This window comes from Balaenoptera physalus, assembly GCF_965194825.1.
Source record: "Balaenoptera physalus genome assembly, chromosome: 9".
Lineage (NCBI taxonomy): Eukaryota > Metazoa > Chordata > Mammalia > Artiodactyla > Balaenopteridae > Balaenoptera > Balaenoptera physalus.
Genome location: NC_138888.1, coordinates 28,617,555 through 28,634,675, shown reverse-complemented (window position 1 = coordinate 28,634,675; position 17,121 = coordinate 28,617,555). Strand labels below are relative to the sequence as shown.

At 32.6% G+C, this 17,121-nt stretch overlaps 1 protein-coding gene and 1 long non-coding RNA gene across 7 annotated transcripts in view; one reads left to right on the top strand and one right to left on the bottom strand.

The window, feature by feature from the left end:
- The window catches only part of LOC309667007, a 361,110-nt gene extending 349,602 nt beyond the window's left edge, over positions 1-11,508 (top strand). Inside the window, exon 2 of the long non-coding RNA XR_014267470.1 lies at positions 4,658-11,508. This is a non-coding gene — a long non-coding RNA (uncharacterized lncRNA). The remainder of the gene's footprint in view (positions 1-4,657) is intronic.
- The window catches only part of HBS1L (HBS1 like translational GTPase), an 83,283-nt gene that overhangs the window by 52,629 nt on the left and 13,533 nt on the right, over positions 1-17,121 (bottom strand). For 3 of the 6 annotated variants that reach the window (XM_082474662.1, XM_082474657.1, XM_082474659.1), the window contains exon 4: positions 15,327-15,521. In XM_082474662.1, the coding sequence (XP_082330788.1) occupies positions 15,327-15,521 (195 nt within the window). The other 3 variants (XM_082474658.1, XM_082474660.1, XM_082474661.1) reach the window with 3 other exon arrangements.

Here is a 17,121-nt window from a genome sequence, read left to right as displayed (position 1 = left end):
TGTACAAGTATAAAATTCTTCTAACTGCTTGAATAAAATTACTCAGTGACAGAAAAATTAATGAAAATATTTTTCAAGGAAAAATATATTTAAAAGGGGACATCGGAAAAACTGTAGTTAAATATAGCTATTTTAAACTCTATATAAAAAAGGATTAAAGCAAAATAATATATTTTAAGTACATTACTGAAAAGTTCATACATAATAGATTCAGAAGTGTTCATAACATCCTATAGTAATAATTTTTCTTTGTAACGCAGACTTTTCAAATTAATCATAGTCTTTATTGCCAGGATAAGGATAAAAATCTCATAATATATTTGACCCGAGAAGGGAGAAAAAAGAGGTTATATCTCTTCTTAAAAATCTAACATCACTATCACTCCTATTTAGTTACTCAGGTAATGTTGAAGAAAGAGACAAATACAGCACAATAACCAAGTTAAAAAAAAATGACCTTGTTCCAAGTGTTTACAGCTCTGCTTTATCTTTAATTTCTTGTAGCTTCTCTAGGGAACAATCTGCCATTGAGACGCAAGAATATGATAATCATCATCTGAGTAGAGTTACAAATAATACTTTACAGATATTCAAATAGTACTATGCAGATAAACTGTATGACGTTTGTTTAATAGACTATTAACACTACAAAACTAGCAAAACAATGCTAGCAAATAACTATATCCTCATTATGTAAAATTAGGCTTTATTTTTTGTAAATGAAAAAACTTCATTTGAAGGAAAAATGATGAAATTCAAAGGGAAAGGAAAATAATGCATAATAGGTTTCTAAAGTATGAGCAAACCAATACTACTCAAGACAAATCTTATCAAAAATAGTACCTGAGGACTTCCCTGGTGGCGCAGTGGTTAATAATCCGCCTGCCAATTCAGGGGACACGGGTTCGAGCCCTGGTCTGGGAAGGTCTCCCACGCCGCAGAGCAACTAAGCCCGTGCTCCACAACTACTGAGCCTGCACTCTGGAGCCCCTGCGCCACAACTACTGAAGCCGGCGTGCCTAGAGCCCGTGCTCCACAACAAGAGAAGCCACCACAATGAGAAGCCCGTGCACCGCAACTAAGAGTAGTCCCCGCTCGCCACAACTAGAGAAAGCTAGCGCACAGCAATGAAGACCCAATGCAGCCAAAAATTAATTAATTAATTAAAAACAAAAATAGTACCTGAATTGTCCAGTATTAAAGTATATTTCTCCAGAGCCTCCAACACTTTTAAACAATGAATTTTCTTAATGATATGATTAATATAAACATTTATTGGCTACTTTATTTGTGAGGCAAATGGAAATATCAATTTTAAGAACCATATAAAATGTTTTTTTTTTTTTTTTTTTTGGTCACACCACGCAGCATGTGAGACCTTAGTTCTGTGACCAGGGATCGAACCCCCAGGAATCAAACCCATGCCCCCTGCAGTGGAAGCGCAGAGTCTTAATCACTGGACAGCCACGGAAGTCCCCAAAATGTTAAATTACACATGATTCCTTTTCCATATTTGTGGACCAACTATTTTTTCTTTAATGTTTACTTTTATTTAGATCAACTATTTTTCTAAAAGAATCAAAATAAACCCAACATTAGAAAAAGACGCAATAGCAATCAAGAGTTAAACCTCATTTCACACAGTAATATCCATTTTGTCGAAAACTATTTCTCTTCCAAGTTTCTCTTCTAATCATAAAATTTTAAACCATAACTTGTAAGATTTTTCTGCCCAGAATTTTCCTTTCAAACAATAATACTATGTGTATCTCAATTGCTGGATCTTTTGTGGAAAAAAACTCAAGAGTCTATGTTACTTAGTTTTACAGTTTTGGCAATGAATCCCCCTGCCCTTGGCAGGTTTAAGGTGGCAAGGAAAATACCAACAGAAAACAGATTGTCCCATGATTTTACCCCCTAAATATACACTCTTTCAGCAGTTCACCCATATGAATGTGTAACAAAATTATACGATAACCCATTCTAAGGTCATTTGTATTTGCTATAATGGTTACTTTCAATATTATATATGTTAATAAAATGAACTAAAACGTTATCTAAGTTAAGGAGACACATAAACATTTAATACATCATTTTAGAAATTAAAGAGTTCCAACTTATTATAAGATAAAAGGTTAATTTTCACACAGATATTAAGTTCTCATTCAAAATTCTAAAAATATTGAAAAATTTTCCAAGTAAGTGTAATAAAAGAAACTTTCTCCTAGACTGTTCAGTGGTATGTCATTTCAAAGTCATGTTGATATGGACAGTAGAATTATTATACCTAAGTATCTAAACCTTTGGAACAAGGTCTGTCATATCACACACCCAGAAAGAAATTATTCACAAGCCTCTCAAATTAATCTAGTTTCACAGTTGATAGGGGCATTTAATCTAATCAAGTGCTGCCAGAAAGATATATCCAGTTAAAGAGACAAAGTAAAGATGTTTCTATCCCACTTTTCCCAAAGAACATAGCACACACACACGATAAAAGAAAAGATGATAAAAACAACAGAAGAAAAAGTTGAAAAGTAAGCCAGCAGAGCTCACAAGAAATACAGATTAAAAAAAAAAAACTACTTACAGAAATAAAAAAAGCCACACTAGAAGCAGTGGAATGGGCTAGCTAGCAACATATAATAATAGAAAATGATACAGCAATATCTGCAAAGCCTTCCAGGAAAGAAAGAGGAACCAAGAACTATTATTTATAATGCAGATACAGGTCACAGAATCATTTTCATACATTCAATGATTTGGGAAATATTTCAAACATGTATATTTTGGGGGTAGGGGAAGGTGAGAGGTGGAAAAGATGTCAAAGTCGAACAAGAGATAAACAGAGGCCTAATCATGAGAATCCAATCAATTTTAAGATAACTATGGTTGGTTTAAAACTAAGGAAATTTTGAGTACAGAATCTAAGAAAATGCTATAAATCTTGGCATTATGTATATAATGACTAAAACTATTAGGAGATAAAGGGAGAGAAGAGGTCAAGTATGAAAAAGTATAACTCTGATGAGCTCAACTTTTAAAGCCAGGACTCATTAAAAAACTGTTTAAAGTTAATTCAGTTAATAAGAGTTTAAATATATTATAAAAGGTGTAAAGGTAAATACTTTCCCTAAGAACTTAAAATATTAACAAAAATTACGAGAAATAAAGAGGAGGTGAAGTATAAGTGTGTTAATTTCTTCATCCTTCATGAGAGATCAACACATACATACTGTTTAAAGTTGGCAAAATTTTTAAATGGTAACATGTTATTATATTATAAAGATAGGGACTTCCCTCGTGGCGCAGTGGTTAAGAATCTGCCTGCCAATACAGGGGACACTGGTTCAAGTCCTGGTCCGGGAAGATCCCACATGCCGTGGAGCAACTAAGCCCGCACACCGCAACGAAGAGTAGCCCCCGCTCGCCACAACTAGAGAAAGCCTGCACACAGCAACGAAGACCCAACGCAGCCAAAAAAAAAAAATTAAAAAACAAACAAACAAACAAAAAGATAAACTACAATATTTCCAGGTTATCAAAGGGTATATACAAAGTCAAAACAAACATAGACCATATATTAAAATACATAAATATAAAAGACAACAACATATTTTTTAAGTGACAGAAGGTATTACATCTATCTTATCAATGCCATAAATGGGAAAAAACTATCTGTCTCTGACAAACCAAATTACACACAAATATAGAAAATGCACCTAAACCAAAGTGACTCAAAACACTGAAAGCAAAAGAATGGACAAATAAAACTTAGAGAAAGCAGCAAACATGATATTAATGTTAAACAAACTGAATTTAAGGCAAAAGGCATAAAACAAGCAAATCAGGAACTTTATATTAATGAAAATTTCAAATCCACAGAAAGATCAGGTATCTTATATCAAAATGTACAGGGCGAAATGTTTATGCAATAAGATATATTTTAACTTACCTCTCTGCCTATAGCCAATCAAGGAAACAGAATTTAAGTAAGAATACTGAACTCCACAAAAATTTAAAAGGTAACAGAAATATATCATATATTGGTTTCTTAAGACAGAATTCGTATACTTGACAGAGGCCTATGAAATCATTATAAAACTACATTCGACCACAAAGAAAAACTCAATAAACTTCAAAGAGTAAAAGGTACAGACCACATTCTCTGATAACAGTACAATGAAACCAGTAATCATAACAAAAATTGTAAACAAAAATCACACCATAGCCTGGGATTTAAAAAAAAAAAAGATTCTTGGCTTAAAAGGAAAATCAAAATTAAATTGTGGATTATGCAGAAAATAATAGTTAACTCTAAAAGAACCCATATGCTACAGTAAATACAGTAAGCAACCTAAATGTCCATCAACAGACGAATGGATAAAGAAGATGTGGTACATATATACAATGGAATATTACTCAGCCATAAAAAGGAACGAAATTGGGTCATTTGTAGAGACGTGGATGGACCTAGAGACTGTCATACAGAGTGAAGTAAGTCAGAAAGAGAAAAACAAATGTCGTATATTAACGCATATATGTGGAATCTAGAAAAATGGTACAGATGAACCAGTTTGCAAGGCAGAAATAGAGACACAGATGTAGAGAACAAACGTATGGACACCAGGGGGGAAAGGGGGGAAAGCGAGGGCAGGGGAGGGGGTGGTGGGATGAATTGGGAGACTGGGATTGACATATATACACTAATATGTATAAAATAGATAACTAATGAGAACCTGCCATATAGCACAGGGAACTCTGCTTCGCTGTACAGTAGAAACACAACATTCCAAAACAATGATACCCCAATAAAAATTTTAAAAAATAAAAGAATAATTAGGTTCTTGGCTTAAAAAGGAAATCAAAATTAAATTGTGGATTACCCACAAAATAACAGTAACTCTAAAAGAACCCATATGCTACAGCAAACACAGTATTCATAAGAAAAACAATAACTACAGAGACAAAAGTTAAGCAAGAGAAAATAGGAACAACGCATATCAACTTCAAGGGAGTGGGGAGGAACAAGGAAAGGGTAGAACTTGGATTCTAATCTAACAATTTATTTCTTAGAACAGAGAGAGAGAGAGAGATATCACAAGTATGTGTGGCAAATGTTACCTTCTGTTGAAACTAAATGGTGGGTTCATGAGTGTTTGTTATATTATTATTTGTGTTTGAAATTTCAAAAATTAATATTAATTTTTAGGGTAAAAAATTTTAATGTATTTAAATTAAATGTTCTACTCAGAAAGGTAGAAAATTAAAAATAGAAGAGATTAGGTCATAAACTCACAAACTAATGAATTAAAACTAGTAGAACTAATTACCAATTTAGGAGCCCATCTTTGGGGAAGAAAAATAAATTACAAGGTAAAACTCAAAAGGAAAAAAAGCGGGCAGAGGGGGAAAGTAGAGGAAAGAAAACAATATTTAAAATAAGAATGGAGATTTAACCACAGTATAGAAGAATCTAAAATAATAGTAAGACAATGTTTGTTACAATGCTAAACAAATACATTTGTCAACCTGGATGAAATGGATAGTTTTCTCAGAAAATTAAAGCTTCCAAAACTGACCTTAGAATATTGAGAAAGATAATTCCTAACATAAAACAAATAATTTCAATGCTCTTCAAATTATTTAAGGATACGAGAAAACTTTCTAAGCTCTCTATAAAACCACGAGAAACCAAAACCTGACAACACACACACACACACACACACACACACAAACACACAACTGTAAATTAATTTTATGGACAGAACAATTTTAAATAAAATATTTTCAAATAAAATCCATCCCATTAAAAGAATAATCCACCAAGACCAATTAGGAATGTTCCAGTGTAGACCAATACTAGAAAACCTATTTAAATAATGTAATGTTTACTGTCTAATAGTGTAATGCTAAAGCCTTTTACATCTATGAAAATGGTTTATTTTTTTCTCCAAAGATCTTTTGATAACATTAAACAGCCCAATAAAAATTAGAACTAGATTTTTTTCAGTAATTTGATAAGTTGTTTCTAAAGCTCATGTGGGAAAAAGAGCCACGTGAGGTAATTCAGGAAAACTATGAAAAAGGAGAAAAAAAAATAAGACAGCCTATAAAATACTTAAAAACTAATAGTAATAAAAAGCTACAGTAATTAAAAATTTGATACTGGCATAGAACAAGACAAAGAAATGGAATAGTAAAGAGTCCCAAAACAGACAAGACAGATGGAGAGAGAAGAATTTAGCATATGTCAAAGATGGCATTTCTGAGCAAGTTAAAAAAGAAAAAGGATGTGTAATACAACAAAAGGTAACTGTGACAAATCCAGCCATCAAAAAAGAAAAGATGTTGGCAGAAAAACTCTATTTCTACCTTATCCCCTAATAGCAGCTAGACTAAACACTCAAATGTTTAAAAAAATTTAAAAAAAAGAGAAACTGTCAAACATATAAAAAACAAATAATTTTTTTAAATTATCTTGTAGTAAAGTAGAACTTTCAGACAAAAGCCCATAAAAGATTAGTAAATTTGAATATAATAAAATCAACAATTTGTCTTATAAATAGTGATCTAAAAGATGACAAACTGAAAGTAAGAAAAAGTATATGCCATGCATATAACAACAGGATTTTCTTAGAATTTAAATATAAAAATTGAATATATTAAATACACACACACACATATATATTCCTATAAATCATTATGAAAGATAGCTAGCAGAAAAATGGGTGAAGATTAGGAATAGGTAGTTCTAAGGAAGAGAAATACAAATAGATTTAAATATGTGAGAAAGCAGCCAGCCTCACTCATTAAAGACATATAAATAAATGAAAAAAATATTTTCCAATTATTAGAAAATAACACCAAAAAGAGTAATAATCCTATCTGTGAGAATCTGAACAAAAACACTTGCAAACTTGTGGGAAGGAAATTAGCACAGCCGCTATTAAGGACAATTAGGCAGTATTTATCAAAAATTTTAAAGTATATACTTATTGGCATAGAAATTCAATTTCTAGAAACATAGGATGTTCATTTTGGGATCATTAGTGATAGCAAGTTAAAATGTTTATCAACAGGGGCTGTTTAATGTACAAACATATTATGGAATTCTACACAGCTTTTAAAAAGAGTGAGATTGATCTCTATACACTGGTAAGGAAAGATCTGCAATATACTTTGCTAACTGATATAGACACTGAAGTGTTTAGTAATCTTCCCGTTTGTGTAATGTATATATATATATTTGATATGTGTAACATGCAAATAGTGTCTAGAAGAATATAAAATAATTTTTTTTTTCAGATTTGTTTTACAGCTTCCTCTAGGGAACAAGATGTGGGACAGTATTTAAGAGTGGGACTTACTTTTTACTTTAAATCCTTTCCTACATTTATGTGCCAGACGTATTCTAAGCTGGGAATATAGCAATAAACACATAAAAACCCTACATTCGTAGAAATTGCGTGGGAGGGTGGGGGGAGACCGGGGAGCAGTAGGGAGACAGATAAAAACTGTGTACACACACGGAATGTCAGATGTAAGGGTTGTGAGGAACAATAAAGCAGGGTTACAAAGGAAGGGAACTATATGTATGGGGGGGGGTTATGATTTTATATGGGGTGGTAATAAAAAGGAATACAGTGAATTATGGGTACATACGAAGGTTCCCCTATCTCAGGATTAGGAGTAAAGTGAATATAAACTACAACCTCAAGAGCTAATTGCCAGGAGGAGAAATGGAGGGGTAAGGGCAAAGTACTACAGAAGCAGAGGAAACTCAGGTAGGTGTTGTTGGGTGGATTTGGGTAGTGGGTTACACAAAGCGAAACCAGTTGATAAAAGGTCTTATAAAATAAAGGGTTTATATAGGGGAACAGAAAATTAGAGCTACATTTTAGAAAAGTTACTCTGGCTGTATTGCAGAAACTGTTTTGGAGAAAATTAACTGAGAAGTAAAGAAGCCAGTTAAATATTTTAGTAATTCTGCCCAAAGCTAATAGGCTTTAAGAGAAAAAGTAGCAACAACACCAAAGAGTAGTGGGTCAAAAAATGTACAATCAATCCTCATTTTAGGATTCCATATTCATGAATTCAACTACTCACTAAAAATCATTACTTTCGACAATTTTGCAGTCTCTTGTGGACAAATGCAGAGCAGGACAAAATTTGAGTAGCCCAACAGGCACGGTCCCAGCTGAGGTCAAACAAGGTGACATTCTGCCTTCTTGTTTCAGCTCTCATACTATAAGCAAGTGCCCTTTCCATGACCTCTTTATTGCCACATTTTTCACATTGAGCTGTTAGCTGGTAATTTTGCTGTTTAAAATGGTCCCCAAGAGTAGTCTGAAGCACTGTTTAGCGTTCCTAAGCACAAGGCAGCTGCAATATGCCTTACAAATAAAAGATGCATGTTAGATAACACTCTGTTTAGGCATTAAGTTATAGTGCTACTGGCTGTGAGTTCAATGTCAATTAATCAATAATATATAAATAATATATATTAAATAAAGTGTCTTTAAACATACATAAAACAAGGTTATGTATTGATTGGCTGACAAAAATGTTCTGACCAGAGGATCACAGGAACCTAACCCTGTGTTTCTTGTAGGAGCAATGGTTCAGTATTCACCAAGTCAATGTTCCCATATTTCGTGCACTAATTTATGACTTTATAAAACATAACTACCACAAATAACAACAATCAACTATATATCTACACACATATATTTCCTTATTCGTAAAGCAGAAATAATAGGACTGGTAATCAGCTATAAGAAGTAAATGAGGGAGAGAAATCAAGGATGGTGCTAACTAGGTTTCTGGCTTAAGCAGCTGGAAGATGGTGATATTGCTTATAAAGACAGGAAACAGAGGAGGAGGTGGCAGCTTGGATCAGGAAGACAAAGATGTCAGCTTTGGAGAGTGTAACGTCATGCATGCTACACACACTGTAATAAATATAATTATGTGTTTAAGTACCCATTTTCCCCTCCCATTTGAGAATCAGATCTTTGTTCATCTCAGGACATGTCCTATAACTAAAATGACACTTTCCTTTAAGTCATATAAACCAGGCATGTCAACATCAGAAATGTGTAGTTTTATCGATTCTTTTACTTTCCACTGCCATCTTTGCAATATTACCCATGTCACCATATTCTATACTTTAATAATGTTTCTATGTGAGTCCTAAAAAGTAAAAACATAAAATTCTACCTTTTGGAAAACAAGAATTCTAAATGACAAATATCTTCAAAGAAAGTCTTCACAACCACGTAGCTTGTTTTTCAATTTGTTTACAGAAACCTTCATCATAAATTATTAAAATACCACTCTGAAATATCAAGCCTATATAAAAAAATCCTAATGGATAAATTGTGATGTTTTCACACCTGATTTTAGAAAACCTCTGAATTATAATTTATTTCAACATAGCTTTTACAAAAATGTATATATACTCTCAAAATGTAACAAGTCTTTTACACCCTAGAAATTAAAATTACAATATACAACTGCATACACTGAGCCTTATATAATTATAAAAGAAAACTACTAAAGAAATTCATATGAATAACCCCGTCTAGTCAGCATTACCTTTGTTTATAAAAGTAATAGAAAACAATTTCTAGGTTACTACAAAACTGACTTTACAAGTAAATATACACTTGTGTGAACACAAAACAGAAACCTGATACATAGTTCTTCCTCAATATATAAACTGTGTACTTGTTTATTTGCAATGGTCCACATATAGAAAAGCACTGGACTAGTTTTATCCTTGGTATGACAATTAGTCCTATGACCTCCCACTGACTACTAAAAATTAAATATAACACACTGGAAATGGTTATTACTATTTACATGAGAAAAAAAAAGGTGAAAGAAAAGTTTAAGAAAGAAAGATTCAAAGCTAAAGGGAGGAAAAGAAGTTAGAATACCAGTTCAATAACTAGGAAATAGGAAAAAGATATAACAATTAAGAAAGAAAAGTTAAGCAAAATATTCTGTACAGAAGTGAAACCCTGGTTCTTGGCAATTAATGGTAAGAAAAACCATAACCAAAAAAGTCAACTAAAGACTTTAGCATGCAAGAGGGAAAAACATCTATGAACACCAGCTCTTTTAAAAACCAAAAAAAGTGAAGAGGAAAAATGGTCATTTTAAATGTCTTTTGTATTTTATATCATTTAGAAGATAATTACATTATTTATATTCCTAAACTATCAACGCACTTGATCATAATGCAAATAAAAATGGCTTTGCACTTCAAAACTGGTATTTGAACTGGAAAATAAACCAAAAAAACTTAGCATACCTGAGCTACCAAGACAGCAGTCAGTCAATAAACAGCAGCTGGTGCAGAATATGCACTTAGTGCAAACAACTGCTGTCACTAGGAATGTAACCGTGAACAAGCAGGCACTTGTCTACCAAGGGCCAAGGGCCAATGGCCAAGGTAGAAGGGACAATGGGTCTTCTTGGTTCCAGTCTCTGAATCTCAGAGATCTCAGTCAACAGGGCAAGTGCATGTCAGATACATGCCTGACAGACCAGTAGCCGTGAAAACGGAAATAGGGAGACATTTAAAAATTGTTACCTTCCCTATCACCCTGTAATACAGAAACTTTTTCCCCTAAAAAAAAAATCTCATAAATAGTAGTTACAATCCTTATCAGCCAACAAAGGGAGATCTAGTTCACTCTACAAGATCTGCTATATGGCTTAAAAAGTATATTTCCACTTGAAAATTAGTTTGTTATAAAAGAAGGTAATATAACAGTAACACTGTTCAACTTCAATATGGATTAAACAAGTATTTGTGGATTCATGAGCAAAGGGACGACTTGTGTAGCATTTAATCTATCAGGAATTATTGTCAGTTCCAAACAAACACTTAGAATACAATTCACTTCTAAACTGGAGACTGCCTACACTATATAACCTAGTTGATGAGTCATAGATTAATAGTTCAAAATTACTAAAATGTTTGATTAAGGTTCAAGACTAGAAAAACAAAATCAGCAGTTGGAGTAATTCAAACTTTAAAATCAAGTATAAAATATAACTTGTGATTTATATTATCTAAGCATCAGTATGATATGCACTGAAATCTGCAATTAAAAACAAAAACTGAAGACATCACAAGAAAGTGTTTGGTCAAGAACAATGAAGGCATAGGCTGGCTTAAGCTTTCCCACCAAAACACTGGATACAAAAACATCATATACAACTAAAAAGATTGGAATGTCATTCTGAAAATAAACAAGAAACAAAAAAAATTATCAAATGCATAGTAAAGTAGCTGTGAGAGAAAAATATTTCTTTACTGGGAAAATATAGCTATTTTATTCTCATTAAGAAATAATATTTTATATATTTTTTCCTGCAAGAAATAACTAATAATATAAAAACAGCATCTTCTTAGGCAAAAGACCCTAAATTCCTAATTAGCAATATTCCTTGGTATTCCTAATTACTGGAAAATACAAATTAAAAATTCAAGTTGGCCAATGTTATCCTTAGCATTAGTAATTTCTTTCATTCTACTGATTTCTTTAAGGCAGCGGTTCTCAAGTAGAAGTAACCCATCAGAATCAACTGGGGACCATTTTGAAAATACACATTCCCAAGTGTCATCCCTCAGAGACTGATTTCACCATATCTGGAGTGAAACCACAGTACCTGTGTTTTGATAAAAACTCCCCCAGTGATTCTGACTGCTAGTTAAGGATGACTGCTTTAAGGGATGAATTACGTACTTGTTCTACTGACTAGAAGAGCTCTTATTTGGCCTGCCATTGCTGAAACTTTGTCATTATAGCACATAAAGCTGTCAGTAGCAAAGAGAAAAACTCCACATTTCATTACTTACAGTAAAAAAAGTGACAGAGATCTGATAAGATTATCTATTCAAAGAACATGCAACCATACTTGAAAAGACTTTATATATATTTATTTTAAAGTGTTCATTTAGGACAAATGGTTTTGAAAATGTATAAAAATAATTTATGTATTAATCCATCTTTAATATGTACATGGTCCCTTAAAAGGATTTTCATTTATCATGAAAAATGTATTTCAACAACCTCCACAGTACTATTAAAAGTCAGAAATTTTAAGATTTTCTAATAGAAAAGTTTTAGTACTCACCTGCAGAAAAATAATGAAACTGGGAATGATTTCACTAATATTTTAAAATATAATACAGTCTCAGCTATGCTGTGCCACATATCATAAGAAAAATCTTCATCACTAAACTGTAATGATCCCAAGTGGTGGCATTTTCATTTAAGAGCAAAGCACAAAATTATTTTATAAAAGAAAATATCTCATCGTAAAAACTTATAAAGCTGAATGCTTTAAACAAAAACAGCTGCGGTTTGATTTCACAATATCAAGTTTCCATAAGCACTTTGTAAACATACACCCATTGTAGGCTATCAACTTAAAGCCAATTATCACTAAAAGAAGACAGAGTAAAACAAAATATTTCAGTGCAAAAGTACATATCAACTGAAGTTATCAACTGACTTAAGACAATTTTAATACAAAAATCACAACTTAAATCCCATAATATAAAGTAATCCTATAAAGACTAAATTAAAAAAAAAAGCTCTACAACAGTTATTAAGTTTTCCTTTTGTTACTATTCTCTAGTAAAAGCTTTCTTTTGATTAGCTTTCACAGTGTCATCAGGAGATGCTGATTTGAAGTCAAATGGTGTTATTGCTATAAGAGGACTTATTTCTTTGTCCTTTACGTCTTGAACTTGTCTACTATAAAGAAAAGTCTTATAGAGGTTAAGGGTGCGTCGCTTGCAGCTTTTCAATGGGTAACGAAGACACAGTGTTGCAGCGAAAGCTGAAGGTCTGGCAGCAAGGGCCTTGGTCCAAGAGACAGAAAAAGGTGGTTTCCTAGTCAGAGAGCCTTTACTGTTTTTCTTATTATCCTCAGAAGAATTGGAACTTTTCCCTAATTTTGAACTTAGAACTTTAGTTCCTGGTATTGGAGCAACTGATTGGTCTACTACAGGTTTTGGAACAAAATCTGGGGCTTTTATGAGGACACTAAGATCGATATTAGAATCTATTCCAGGTGACCTCATTTCACATAAACTGAGCATACAGGAATCTTTCTTAATCTGAGAGTTGTCTATATCAATTGTTTCTGCAATCAAATCAGAAAGTGACAAATTCTCAAGGTCTCTTGTTGGAGAAGCTTTACAAAACGCCAAAGATGACAGAGATCCTGTTAATTCTGATATTCCAGTCAAAGACTGATACCGATTTGCTAGTTGTGACAAGGGAAAGGATCCCAAAGTTAGATCTGTGAAACTGGCAGATGGTTGGTTACAAAGATCAGATAAAGTAAAGCACTGGCTCGGATTGTTCTCTTTGTGCTCCTGAAACAGTTCAGCTAAGGATGGACTTTCACATTGGGAAAACTGCAAGTTGTCATTTTTTAATATGCAATTCTTGGTGCTTTGTTCAACTGAAGAAACACTTCCAACTTCAGTCATTTTACTAGCATTTAAATTACCAACAGCCATATTTTCCAATGAGCTAGTTAAGAGCAAAGGATTATTTAAACTTCCTAAACTGTTTTGTACTGGAATGTTTTGCAAATCAGGTACTGAATTATTTTGACTAAATAAAGAGTTATTAGGTGTTGTGCTCTTTATCATTAAGGATTTTAAATCTGGTATTCCTTTGAATGCAGTATCATCTTTGGAAATACATTCAGATGCATGAGGTCTTAACAAATCAGCATCTAGACTCTTTGAAAGTAGACTCTCCAGACTATCTGTGGATGATAATCTGACTGATGGCTGACTTTTACAAGAATCTCTTGGCATATCATCAATTAGGTCAGCTAGTGACAGCTCTTTTGTTAACTTACATGATTCTAGTTTCTTTTCACTTTTAGGTCTGTCAAGTTTCTTTTTTTTATGGAGTAAATAGTGACTTGGTACAACCGAAGAATTATGATATAATCCATATTTCGCTACTGGGCCAGAAAAATCAAAGGGTTTGCTACTGCAATCCAAATGGTTTGCAGATTGAGGACAAGAGCTTTGTACATTATCAGCTGAAACTTCAGAGGAAGATAATAAGACTCCTTACCTTACAAGAGCCATTAATTTTCAGATGAATAGGTTCACATATGCAGAAGACAGTCACAGCAACCAAAAGGAAACATGAAATGAGGCATTTAATTACTAAATGTTTCTTTTGATTATGGCATGAATAAAGTGACACGATCATTATTTAATAAAAAGTGAACAGTCTAAAAAAAAAAAAAGGATTTTACCTTCCTTTAACCATCTTAAGTGACCTTCATACTTTGTTCACTGATATATACAAAGGTAATTACCAAGTTAGTCAATGTTCTAATTTTCACAAATTTTATAAATGTGAGGTTTTAAGATACTTATAGTCAGGATTGTCTCAAATTCAAAACATTTAAAAAACCAATGGAAAGAACTAGGTTCATCTTCTGTATTGTTAATGTATTAAAAACATGCAAACAAATAATACCCTATAATTTCTACTGTGATCTGGGATAAACTATTAATATAGATGACACATTACAGACTCATTCTCATATTATTGGCCAGTTAAAAGTGCATCCCACCCCCCACCAAAATAAAAAAATTTTTAATTTACATAAACATGACCCTTATTTCATAGTAACAGACTGCATACAATTTCGCTATGGCAAAAATCTACTCTTTAGGTTATGAGAAATATCAACCCAGTTAACAAATCACCATGCTCCTCCTGACAGGCATCATACCAATTAATATAATTGGTTACCTTCTCTTGTGGACTAAGTTCTAAATTTAACCCCAAATACTAAAATTTAAAATTAAAGATCTGACTATGAAATGAAAGAGTGGTAGAATTATAATACTTAGGATATTTAAATAAAACTAAATTATATTCATAAAATGTTATAACCATAAAGGGATTTTTTTGACATTGTCTGGCTATTAATTTCTATCTCCTAACCCACTAAAGTTAAAAAAAAACCCAATAATTAAAAGCAAAAAGTGTTCTGTCTTGCTGTTATCTAATTTTATTTCCCTTATATTCTGTTAGTTACAAGAACAAGCAGGGAAATAAAAAACAGGCTTTAACAGAGTGAAGGGAACGCAGCCATTGAGCTTAAAAATTCACAAACTGTAAAATCAATTGATAATAATTAAGAATTATTATAACATGCAAAATTTTCATGCATTTTTCTTAACAGCTCAATCAAATCAAAGCCTCTTTCAAAGCATTAACGGTAAAACTAAAAGAGAACAAGTAAAAGCATACCTTTTGCTATCTTTCCTGTAGATATTGCTCCCTCACTCTTGACCTTCAAATTCTGCATTTTATCTTGCTCCAGAACCACTGACAAAGACTTTTGCACATCAAACTTGTTCTTCAGAACTGCTTCAATCAATATGTCATCTGGCACAGCATCTCCAAGTACCTCTCTCATGTGATCAAGGCATGAAAAAAGACGAGCTAGAAGAGACAACAATAATTAAAAGCTATACTAAGTGGTGTCATGAAAGAACCCTCAATCTTCAAAACTGAAAAAAGGATCTGAAACTACAGCAGGATGTTCAACTCATTTTTCCTTGGCAAAAATTACAGTGATTATATTTTTATCCACAATATACCTAGCTTCCCTTATCAGAGGAACAATTTCAATAATTAAGAAATCACTATAATAAATGTCTCCAAAGTAATATTGACTAATCCTTGAAAAAAGCGTAAACTGTATACACTAAAATTTATTTCAGTCAATGAGGATGATGAGGTCTATACTGATGATTTTTTACGTGTGTAGAAAGGGAGGGTTAATTATAAAAATACTTCTAACTAGTTAGTGAACCCAGTTAATCACTAAGTATATTTCTTAAATTTCTTGCATTACTACCTTAACCATTATTAAGTATGTTCTATTTTAGGCTAACTTCAGTTCTACTCAGCCAACTAAAATCATCCTTAACAATGCTTTAAAAATGGGCAAGATAACTTGGCATAAAAATGCCACAAAAATTAGGAAATCCAATAGATTAAGGAAAGAATGGACATTTCTTTTTTTGTTTTTTTGGCCACACCGCACAGCATGTGGGATCTTAGTTCCCCAACCAGGGATCAAACCCGCGCCCCCTACAGTGGAAGCATGGATTTCCAGCCACTGGACTGCCAGAGAAGTCCCCGGACATTCATTTTAAACACAAAAATTTAAATCTGGATGTCTAAAATCTTTAAGGACTTTTCTTTTCTGATGACTATGTTATTATAAAAAGTAATTACTAATAACATTCAATAATGACGTAAATTCCATGAAAGCAAAGGCTTTATATCCCTAGATCCTAAACTAGTACTTGGTACCTAGGGGCCACCAAATAAAAATGCATGAATATATTAATTTATATTTGTATAGCAGTTGACAATTTTCAAAATATTAATACATATATATATGCATTATACATATACACATATGTATATATATCCTTTGTAATCCTCACAGTAACTCTATGACTTAGATATATCAAATTCTAAGTCATAAAGATAAGAGGACTGAAAATCATGGCACTACTAAGTTTAGCAGTAATCAAAATATAACTCAAGTTTTCAGACTCCCTAATCCAGTGAAACCAGTTCACAGAATGCACTGTACATTACATTTTTACATGCTTTCGTACTGAACAAGGAATCTACTCGCAATATCCTTTCTTTTAAAAAAAAGAAGTATTTAATACTTTTTCCATTGCTCCCTTTTTTAATTACTAAAAATAAATTCTCAAATATTTGGGTAATTCTGCTTTGCTTGAGTCCAAAATTAATTATAGGCTAATAAGCTAAACTTGAAAAATTATACCTATTTCATAAATACATGAATTACTAAAACTGGAACAGAATACTTAGTATATAGCTAGCATCAGGGCCTCTTCTAATTAATTACAGCAACTGTTGTCTACACATACACAAAGAGTAGACATACAGAGTCAGGCTGTCTTGGTTCATATCCTAATGCCACTTACTAGCTGGTGCAACTTCAGCCAAGTAACTTTGTGTCTCATTTTCTTCCCCTATAAAATGAAGACAATAC